This window comes from Mus pahari, chromosome 3 (assembly GCF_900095145.1).
Source record: "Mus pahari chromosome 3, PAHARI_EIJ_v1.1, whole genome shotgun sequence".
NCBI classification, from domain to species: Eukaryota; Metazoa; Chordata; class Mammalia; order Rodentia; family Muridae; genus Mus; species Mus pahari.
The window spans coordinates 218,611-230,489 of NC_034592.1; the positions used below are offsets into that span (position 1 = coordinate 218,611).

The window sequence follows — 11,879 nt, forward strand, 5'->3', positions numbered from 1 at the left end:
TTGAAAAGTAAAGTGGACAGTTGTCATTCCTAAAGAGGTGTATATGATCTCAGTTTGATTTCATGTGGTCTTTGTTTGTAACATATAGCTTTGCCTGCTTATGTATTGGATGCACATGCAAAGAAGCATGCTCATAGACTAGACAAGGACAATTGGGTATCTATCATTCTGTGACACCCTTGAGCCCCAGTCTCTCACTGTACCTACAGCTAGGCTGGCAGCTAGCAAGGCCTCCCACTCTGCCTCTACCCCTCTAGCCCTAGGGCTGCATGTGTATGAGGGAACACTCCCAGCTCTGATGTGGAAGATTTGAACTCAGCTCCTCACACTTGGACAGAGAGTTCTCTTGGCCACTGAAGCATCTTGCCCACCCCACATCATTTAATTTTTACATCTACACATTCTTGTCCAATTTTACAGGTGAGGAAACTAAGGTCGAGACATTTTCTCACTCTTACACAGCTAGAAGTTAGGGAAATCAAATTTTCAACCTGGGCAGTCTGTCTTCAGCCTAGTAGATTGCCATTTCTCAGAATCTTCTATCCAAATATAACTGTGCTAAAGCAGTTTTGACTTCCACCACAACAGGCAGATTCAATTCCTATCTTAAGATAGCCACAGTATTGTGTAAGAATTTTTTTCCAACTTAGAAGTCCAAATAGACAGAACAATGCAAACACCCCTGGGAAGTAGAAGCTCACAGAAGTCAAACGACCCCTTGAGTGTCAGCTGTCAGTGGTAATCTGAACTGTATGGTCTGATTTCCATCCCTGTTCACATGTACTTGGCCACCTTTTCTAAGATAATATTAGTTTGACATTTTTCAAAACATAATGGAATGTCATCTAGTCTTACTGTACATACTTCTGCTCGAAATAGATACAAGCATATAAAAATAGACCTTCACATAGAGGCATATGTAGCTCTGTAAGTAGAATTCAAGAATAATATTCAAATGAGTAGAGTCTATATTTATTTTGGCAGTGTCTAGCATGCTTGGGACTCTTAATAATCAGTAGTTATAGTTGCACAATGGGAATGGCTGTGTGGCCATGTAACCTCGGTGCTAGGTAGAAATGGAGGAGAGACAGGAGGATCACTGATTCTTGCTGGCTGTCAGTCTAGCTCCAGGTTCAGTGAAAGACCCTGCCTCAAGGGAACAGGGCAGAGTCATAGAGAAGGTCACTCAATGGCCTCCTCTGGATTCCATGAATATATGGTCTCTTGTGCTGGCACACACATGTACACATGCCCATGGCACGTGCATGTGTGCACACTCATGTTTATAATTGCAAAATATTAATAATGCAATTGACTCCATGTTTGCTGAGTGCTGACATCTCTCCTTCCAAAGATAGGGAAACAGAGTGTCCCTGCTCAGATACATAACATATTGAACTTGACGAATTATTGGGACAATTCGTCCTACCATTTCTCTTTGTCAACAGAAGACAGGTTGTATTAAGAAAATTAGAATTCAGCCAGGCGTGGTGGCACACACCTTTAATCCCAGGCAGAGACAGGCGGATTTCTGAGTTCGAGGCCAGCCAGGGCTACACAGAGAAGCCCTGTCTCGAAAAACCAAAAAAAAAAAAAAAAAAGAAAAAGAAAAATTAGAATTCTTGCTGCTATTTATGAATTGATGAAACGTGTCACTGCTGGGGGGGGGGTGTGTGGCTAATAATAGGATGCCCAGGAAGGCTGTGTAGCAGGCAGTAAGGGCAATTGAAGCTAACAGTGTCATGGCACTAAGCTATTGGCATTGTAATGAGAGGCAGTGTTCATTTTAATAACTAGAAAACTAAACCCATTATAACCCAGTCAGTGATTTCAGTGGCCACCACTCTTGGTAGGCACCAGTTTTATTGGTTTTCCAAGTGGTAACAACTTCTAAGAGTTGGCCTAGTCCAAACCTAGAATTTTAAATCTGTCTTTGTATTACTTTTCTTAAATTTTGCAGGTATCTAGATTGAGGAAGTAAAGGCTTGAGGTCTTGTTTCTGACTGGCTTAGAGCAGAGCCATGAAAAGGGTATGTGTGTGAGAATGTACGTGTGTGAATGTCTGTGTGTGAATGTCTGTGTGTGAATATCTGTGTGTGAATGCCTGTGTGTGAATGTCTGTGTGTGAATGTCTGTGTGTGAAAGTCTGTGTGTGAATGTCTGTGTGTGAATGTCTGTGTGTGAAAGTCTGTGTGTGTATATCTGTGTGTGAATGTCTGTGTGTGAATGTATGTGTGTGAATGTCTGTGTGTGAATGTCTGTGTGAGAATGTACGTGTGTGAATGTATGTGTGTGAATGTCTGTGTGTGTATATCTGTGTGTGAATGTCTGTGTGTGAATGTCTGTGTGTGAATACTCAAGTGTGCCTTTGCCCTTCCCGAGTAGAGGAATTCCCTGCTAGATGAATCTGCCCTTACTTCTTCCTCGATGGGGTGAAACCTGGATGTGGACCATATCCATCAGTTTTGATTTTGGAACTAGCTCATGTTCTGGAAGTAATCAGGGACTTGGAGGTGCCTGTTTATGAAGCTACAGAGCCCGGGCATTTTCCTCTGGAAAAGCACATAATTAAGACCAAATGATTATAAAATGCCTAAAGACTAATGCTATTTTCTCATAAAATATAGACTTTTTAAGTTCACAAGTGTATTATTCAGCAACATTTTAAAATTTTTGTGAGTGCATTTTATTCTCTTCTATTTTAAAATCTGCATTTTCAAGATATAAATATTGTATGAATTTGCGAAGTTTTACATTTGATGGTTTTTCTAAAAGTCAAAGAGATAAGGGGGCTGGGGAGATGGCTTGGTGGGTAGATGTGCTTGCATTGCTGGCATGAAGCTGTAAGTTCAAGTGTGAAAGAAGAAAGAACTGGGGATGTCTGTGCATGTACCTATAACCTCAGCATTGTGGGGTGGGGTCAGATGGATCCTGAGAGCTCCCAGCCTAGGGAAAGCAGGAGGCTTCTGGTTCACAGAAAGATCCTATCTCAGGGTAATAAAGCAGAGAGTGATAAAGATGCTTCCTGACATCTTATTCTGGCCTCCATGTGAACACACACACACACGCACGCACACACACACACACACACACACACACACCATATCTACCACTACCATCACCACAACACAAAGGTGAGAGGCAGAGACAGTGAGACAGACAGAGAGAGACACAGAGAGAGATAGACAGAGACAGACAGAGAGAGACAGAGAGAGACAGAGACAAAGACAGGGAGAGAGAGAGACAGACAGACAGAGAGAGAGACAGAGAGAGACAGAGACAGAGAGAGACAGAGAGAGAGACAGAGAGAGACAGAGACAAAGACACAGAGAGAGAGAGAGAGACAGAGAGAGAGACAGAGAGAGACAGAGACAAAGACAGAGAGAGAGACAGAGAGAGAGAGAGAGACAGAGAGAGAGACAGAGAGAGACAGAGACAGAGAGAGACAGAGAGAGACTGTCGAAACACAAAGTGGATTATCCGTCAGTCCAGCATGAAGGTTATCTGTCATTTCTTTCTTTCAATTATTTTATTAGATATTTTCTTCATTTACATTTCAAATGCTATCCCGAATGTCCCTCCCCCTGCCCTGCTCCCCTGCCCACTCACTCCCCCTTCTTGGCTCGCCATACTGGATGCTTCTAGGGATGCCTTCACAGTCTACAGGTCAACTCTTGTCTGGGTTGGACTATGTCACCCTTCATTTCAGAATCTATCCAAGATCTTCCTAGAGGACTTTAGACTAAGATGATTTGCAGACCTCAAGGGCATCCAAGTGAAACCTGTCCTCCCTGGAGGTGGGAGCAGAAACAGCTCACCCTGTGTACAGAGAACTCTGCTCTGCAGACAGGGGAACAAGGAAAGGGGGAGAGAAAAGGGTGGGAGAGGAGAGGCAATGAGAAGATAGGGAAGAAGATGGGAGGGAAGAGAGAGTAAGAGGAGGGAGAGAGGAAAGGACATGAGATGCAAAAGAGGGGGGAGAGTGGAAAGGAGAGAGGAGGAGAAAATGCAGAGGGAGGGAGGAAGGGAAGGAGGGGAAGAAAGGGGAAGAGAGAAGAGGGAAGTTAAGAGAATGAGAGGAGGGAGAGAGTCCAGTGAGGGAGGAGAGATGAAAGAAGTGGGGGGAAAGAGAAAAAAGTGGAGAGGGCAGAATGGAAAGGAGGGGAGGAGAAAGGAGGACAGGACAGAGGGGGAAGCAGAGGAGAGTGAAGGGAGGGACACTGACAGGGCCTGGTGAGCGCCTGCCTTTGTGTTGTTCTGAGATAGCTTTCACTTTATAATTAATTAATTAACTAACTAACTAATTAATTAATTAGTTAATTAATTGTGTGTGTGTTTGTGCCTGCATGTGTGTGTGTGGGGGGGTGGATAGCATACATGTAGAGGTCAGAGGGCAACTTGAGATAATCCTTTAACCTCTTCTAAATATTTATAATTTTTAAAATATACTTTAACATTATTCTGTGAGAGTATATTTTAAACGAAATGAAACGTGTTAAGAGAATACTTTGACTACACAGGTAATTTCCAATAATTGAAGGCCAGTGCCTGAAAACTGAAATATTTTCCAATGCGTCTTCCTCACTCAGTTCTTCCAGATGAGACTGAAGCTTGTGGTACATTCATACCTTACACTGGTAGCAATAACACAAAAAATGATCTGGAAAAAGAGAGCCACTGCTTAGCTTGATATCCTTGTCAGGAGAAAGGAAATAGGGAGCTTAGATGAAACGTTCCTGCCAACAGAGACTCTGAAGCGTGATTTGGAAAGTAGTGTTGGGTTCAAAACCCAAATCCCTTAGCATCTTCCAGTGCTGACAAATCAAAGTAGCCAAGGCATGTCATCCCTTCAGCTCAAGTACCTGGTACCCCTTGTGGGTTCCAAAACCTGAATCTAAATCCTATCACCCTGCAACTCCTCCCAGGTATGACCTGACAACCAACCGTGTGGCACTTTGAGAATGTGTGAGGAGACACAGGGAAGACCCTGGCTTATTCGACTCCTCCTTCTGTGCCCTGCTCATTTGAAAGGAACACAATTCCATAGCAAAGCTGCTTCTCCTGTTACCCTCATCTGGCCTTTGTTCACCCTTCACAGGAAGTGCTGCACTGGCTGTCTGATTGACACATCCTCTACTCCTTTGCCCTGTAGGAAGCACAGCCACTTTGCCCGTCGAGTTCCCTGTTCTACTGGTGGGGAAAGGATGTTTATGACAGATATAATGAATAGTCATAACTCTCTAAATAAACTGAAATCACAAGGCATGAGTTGGATTTCATTAATCACCTTGACATACTTGGAATAGTAACAACAAGAAGAATCTAGAATTTTTAATTAATCAAAACTAGAATATATTATGTAGTAGACCTTCCCCCCATCAAACTGTTGACCATTATTGATTAGTATTGTATAGCTTAAGAGAACAGATTTAACTAAGGCTTTTTGGTATTGCCACAGGCAGCATTAACACATAACATAATCCTGCTGTGGAAAGTTTCTGGAAACATTATAACACGTTGTATTACCTTGTTTTGCCTAATTGCAAAGGAGAAAACTAAAGCCAGACAATGGAAATTAAGGGTATATTCTTGTGCATCAGCCTACTGAACCATTTTCCCAAATCAGAGATCCATCTATAGATGGAAAATTCCCAATTAAGGGAAAGAATGGTGACAAGAGACAGGTTTTTAAATAAATACATCTGTCCATCAAGTATTAATGGTTTCTAAGATTTATTAAAACCATCTTTAAAAAACTAGCATAAAAGTGACCAACGAACCACAAGCATACCAAGAAATACAATGCTCTCTGCTAAATGTTCTTATTACCAAGAAAATCCTTCAGGATAAATCCATATTTAATGTGGCATCTGCAAAATGTAGAGTTTCTGTTTGTGCTGTGTAGGACACCACACACCCTCACAAAAAGGAAATAAAAAAGAGCTCATGTTTCTTATCACGAACCACTTTTTTCTTTTTCTACTTTAAAATAGTCACACTGTCTTTGGAAAGGCCAGGGATGTAGTTGGAAAATATACTCTGAAAACATGCAACTCACAACAAAAATATGGAAGTTATGCTCTGACTAACAGTAACTCTGAGCTGAAAAGGAAACAACAGGTTAGGCTGAATTGCTTTAGACAGGTGTCTGAAGCCAGAGGGATGTCAGTGGAGACTACATGACTTGGGGTTTTCAATGAAAACTTGGGTTGCACAGTTGACAAGCTTTATGTCCAAGGCAGCTTTGAAAGCCATCTTGCCTTTCTAGCACTGTCTTGACTATAAAGGAACTGTTTGTTTTGTCCTAAATGCTTGTGAAAGTCACTCTGGAATCATACCAAAAGAGCCTGTGCCATGTTAAACTTGACCTTCATCTTTTATGAGAGAAATGCTTTTGCATAATGTGTTTTCCAGAGAAGAGACTCTTGCCAGGAAGCAAGTACTCACGTGGGAAAAGACAGAGAACCTTACCTGGGTAATCATTCTTGTCTATGTCTGCATCTCCTCTTAGAGAAAAGCCAAATCCAGAAGGGATGGTCTGTGACCCCCATATTCCTTGCAGAACTTGGGAAGGCTTGCTGTGTAAGCCTTCTGAATTTCCATTATAAATGAGGACTTTACCTCGTTGATCCTTGCCTGCAAAGGGCACACCGATGGCGATGTCTACAGAGACACAAAATCAGATTTGGAAAGAAAGAAGGAAGGAAGGAAGGAAGGAAGGGAGGGAGGGAGGGAGGGAGGGAGGGAAGGAGGGGAGGGATAAGAAGAAGAGCGGGGGGGAGGGAGGGAGGGAAGGAGGGAGGGAGGGAGGGGGGAAGAGAGGGAGGGAGGGAGTTTTAGAAAAAATTAAGTGCAATCCAAAAGCAATTGCCACAGGGCCCAAATAGCTTGATATGTTTTCCAGAAATTTCTTGAGTACTGTAGCAACACAGAGGAATGCCATGCCTGCATGATGAATGTGTGCTGAGAATGTACTAGGTACTTACTGGCAAAGCTAGTGAGACACTCAAAGACCCTGATGTTTGGAAAGTTTGTGGTTGTGGGGACTTTGAGTAGAGACACAGTTAAGGAAATATTGAAAGCAAGAAATGGTGTAGTAAATGTTTTTTAAAATACTCACACTGGAGCATCATTTTAGACTAGGTAGTCATACAAGTTGTCACTTGAAACTGAAATCTGAGGTCACAAAGGAATCAAACATGTGACAATTTAAAGGAAGAGCTCTTCTCCCCTTTCAGGAGGAGTAGCTAACTTATAAAGGTCCAGAGGTAGAAGGAGCATAGCCAATTTGAGAGCTAGAGAAGGCAGAGGACTATCTACACGAGACCTCGAGGGTGAGAGGTATAGCTGGGTCCTACCATTTATTAGGAGGCTGATGGGCTGGGAAAGGCACTGTTGTAGGAGTTCCTTCTTTCAAAAAAAAAATAAAATCAAAAGCTCAATTCCCATGGATTGCTTTATTTAATTGTTCCCTGATCTAATCAACTAGAAGAAGCATATTTTATAATTAAGAGTATTAGGAAACCCAGAGAGAGCCAACTATTGCTCAAATATAACATTTATCTTCTGGCATATGGATTAGGATTGTCTTGAATACTAAATAGAAACTTTTATAGTATGAAAAAGTCACCACATGGCAATCTACGAGTTTACCAGATGAGGGGGGAGTCTCTTTTGGTAATGAAATGTCTCACTGCGTGTTCCTATGTAGATAACACTGAATGAATTAGGATTCAGTTGTCTTTGAGAATTATTATAGTGAGGAAATTATAGATTCACTTCTCCTGGCTTACCCAAGATAAATAGTCTAGCAACTCTGAAGACAATGAACTCAGTAGAAAATAGAAACACTGCCATGTGTTTGGTAGCAAGGAACATTTTCTGCACTCCCTCTAAGCCCTTGATTTTTCGGCTGTCCCCAAGTTTAAGCTCAGTTAGTATGGCATTATTTTGTAGAACTGGTTCAAGGGGAAAACAAGTAGAAAGCGGGATGAGAAATGTAGCTTGCGTGACCTGCAACATGGATTCCCTGGGATGCACGGTTTAGGAAGCAGTAAGTCAAGTTACTTCATGGGACTGTGACATTTTCACCCTCCCAGAGCACGGCCTCTAATGTGAACTGGGTTCTCTTCTTCTATTCTAGGGCTTGAGTCAAGAGCCTCCCTCATGCTGGGCAAACGGTCTACTGCTGACCTGGACTCTTGACCTAAGCATGCATGGTTTACAGGACTCTAACAATGACTAGTTGCTGAGACATTTCTTCAAAGACATTTTGAGTCCAAAACACTTGGTATTAGTGAATATGAAAAATCCATCTGATGGGAATCCTTCTTCTGCTAGTTAAATCCGGAAAATTCCTTTTATAGCTTCCTCTTTGAATGACAAACATACTATGTGTTCTGTACTCATGTGTCCTGAAAATGTATGCAAATTTTGATGTGAGCATGCAGTGTTCTCTAATACAGTGTCTAGGATGCATCTATAGATTCCTTACTTAAAGAACCACATGGTTCAAATAAGGATTTAACACTGTAATATTGCGAGTATGGAAAGGACTTTTAAAATGATATTTACTGACCAAGAATAGGCCAGTATAAACATGCAAAACTACATGCTTGATTAACATATCAACATGTATTTATCTCCACTCTATTCATATGAAAACATCTATAGCCCTGAAGTCACCAATGAGAAATCACATGAGAAAATCTCAAGGCAATATCTTAGTTAATTGAAACATACAAACTTAAGTCTGCCTTGAGATCTTTCAGAATTTATTGAATCAACCATAATAACTGGGCCCCCACCATTAAGAATCTTTTAAATGGCCATAACCTTCTTGTAATAGTAGCATGGCCCTGAAGTGCAAGCCAGTCCCACCCATTGCTCTAAATTACCATTGTATCCATCTTGGTTCAGGTCCCCCAAGTGGGCCACAGAGCTACCGAATCTCCCAAATGTCTCTGTGCCAGTGAGGACCTGTGGGTCTTGGAAGAGGAGGGCGCTGGCTTGTAGGTACAGGTAGACCTGTCCCACTTCTCTAGGGTTACTTTCAAATTCTCGCTCCATAAAGAGAGGTGCCCCAACCAATATGTCATCCATGCTGCAGGGAACAGAGAGAGGGAACAGTCAACAACCTGGCAGAAAAGGTTCTCTGAAATATCTGTAATGAACCAGATGAGGACGTTTCCGTTGCTATGTTTCCTTTTCTGAGGGTCATTTTACAATCATCTGATTTCTTTCATAGCTTTGTTTTGTCTACAAAGCAGAATGCTGAAGAAAATAAAAGTTGTTAAATTATCATATTGAACTTTCCAACTATGCGAGAAATGTCTAAAAAGCCACAGACATGTTGTACTTTCTGGCTTTTTAATGCATTTCCAGAAACTTGAGCCACACGTGGAAAACACATCAGACCTGTGCGTGTTTAGTTTCTTTGAGGACACAAGAGTTTGTGTGTAATTTATTGAGCAGACCCTGACTTCTTGTAATAATAAAATTTCAAATAATTTTTGTCCTGTCTGTCCTTTCGTTAAATAAAAGAGGCCAGAGAAGTAATTAATTCTGGCTGGAAAACAAATTTTTATTCCTGATGAAGTATGCAGTCATTCTGTGTATGTCATAGCAAGAATCTAATAATATATTTTCAAGAGTTAGATTTAGAGTTAAGCTATTACTAATATAAAGATAAAAAAAAAACCAAAAGGCATTAGAGGTGTCTTTGTCATCGAGGTAGACATCACATAGTGGACAGAATGGGAAATTTTCTGTTTTGTCAGGAGACTTCTAAAGTATTTGGTTTTTATTTTCCAAAGTTTTAAGAAAGTTCTTACTAACAAAAATACATATTTTGACCTTTACTAATGACCAGTGCTCAAGTATGCCTGAAGATAAGGTTCAAGTTCACCTTTGACTCTCATTCTATGCACATTAATGCTGAGGTTTGCCAAGTTATCTAATGCCCTGTGTGCTTTCATTCACATAACTTAATGATAGATTGCTATGATGTTACTACTAATGCTGGACTACTAATACTAATAATCTGTATATCAATTGTGTGATAAAATCAGTGCTTTGATATGTTATTATTAATATAGAAAGTATATTAATATATGACATACTTATAATATAATTTTTAGAACTAAGCATGGTATAGAAAGCACATACTTTTATTTGGGTGTTTTTTTTCTTTATTTTTGGTGTGATTTTTATTTTGTTTTTGTTTTGGAGGGTTTTGTTGTATTGGGTTTTGTATTCTTTAAGAAAGAACTTTAATTTTGGTCAGTAGGGAAGGGCAGAGCATCTGGAAGGATTGGCAGAAGAGAGAGATATGATCAAGATGTATTTTAATTTAAAATTGTTTTAAATAATAAAGAAATAATTAAAAAGAAAGATATATTGCATATACCTGCTAGGTTTAAGAATGGTGTTTGTAATCTAAAGAATGCAGTGTGAGTGATTGGGTCAAGTCAACACTTGGAAGGGATATGCTTTCAACTTACCACTCATGTAACTGCAACCAAGGCAACATAAAACAATGAAGCCAGGTCCAGATTAGTGCTGAGATTATAGACAGGGGAAGGCCGGTGCTTGGGAGGAGTGCAGGGATGGCAGTGACCGCGTGTGGGATGTGCTGGGGATCTAGAAGTTGTTGTGAGCCAAGGCAGATACCTCAGAGTAGAGTCAGAGAGCACTGAATGGCCCAGTGAGCTCTATAATCTGAGCATTCTAGCACATTTAATTGAAAAGATAAAATCTATTAGTAGTTCTTAAAATTCAGAAATATAAAAGTAATCATGTCTATCCGTGTCATATGTAGTGTTATCATACATCATATTTCAAATACTATAGGTTATTTTATGATTATATTATGTTTATACAATATATAGTAAGAACACTAAGCCAAAACCTATTGAAATTAGGCAAAATATCTGAATTTGATGCCTTCTCAAGGGAGATGCAAGCATATTGGAAGACATCCAACATTACACATCATTAGGAACTGAAAATTTAAATAATGAGGTCTTACTGTAAATCACTTATAACAGCTAAACTCCAAATGCCGTTATGTTAATGTGGGTGAAGCAATGTGTGTATCAGCATCGCCACTCTGAAGCAGCCTAGCAGTTCCTTACAAAGCTGCACGTATGCTCATCACACATGAACTCACATGTGTACACCCTGTCGTGTCCCGAGTGAGCTTAGAACTTAAGCCCACATGAAAAGCTGCTTGCAGACATTTGCAGCATAACTGCCTAACCTTGGTGACCACCAAGAAGCCTTCAAAGACTGTGTTGCATCCTCTTGTGGAATATTTTTCAGCAGTGAACAGAAATTAGCACAGAAAGAAGCATTGGAAGATACTACAGAGGAAACAGCACATGTTACTGACTGAAAGAAGCCAATCTAAGGAGGCTAGTGCTACATAATTCCTACTACATGATGTGCAGTAGAAGGCAAACCCATGGAAACCAGTAAGAATGGTGCTTTCAGGAATAGGGAAGGGGAGGGGGTAAGGAGGAAGATTCCTTGGATTTGTAAGGCACTGTAATGTAGTCTGCGGGTGACACTGTGTCAGTGGATACATGTAGAAACCACATGGCAAGAACTACAGAACCTTATAGGACAGAGTGGACTCTTGCTATTAATAGCTTCCTCCTATGTTAAAACTGTGCCACAGTCAAATGGATGTATCTGGAGGATATCATCCTTAGTGAGGTAACCCAATCACAAAAGAAGTCACTAGATATGCACTCACTGATAAGCGGGTATTANCCCAGAAACTTAGAATACCCAAGATACATTATACAAAACAGAAGAAAACCAAGAAGGATGACCACTGGGTGGATACTTCATTCCTCCTTAGAATAAGGAACAAA

At 40.7% G+C, this 11,879-nt stretch overlaps 1 protein-coding gene across 2 annotated transcripts in view; it reads right to left on the reverse strand.

Moving 5' to 3' along the window:
* Itga8 (integrin subunit alpha 8) overlaps window positions 1-11,879 on the reverse strand; it is a 182,371-nt gene that overhangs the window by 109,473 nt on the left and 61,019 nt on the right. For both annotated transcript variants that reach the window (XM_021192601.2, XM_029536874.1), the window contains exons 12-13: window positions 8,898-9,103; window positions 6,472-6,663 (exon numbers count right to left, since the gene is read on the reverse strand). In XM_021192601.2, coding sequence (XP_021048260.1) covers window positions 6,472-6,663; window positions 8,898-9,103 — 398 coding nt within the window. The remainder of the gene's footprint in view (window positions 1-6,471; window positions 6,664-8,897; window positions 9,104-11,879) is intronic.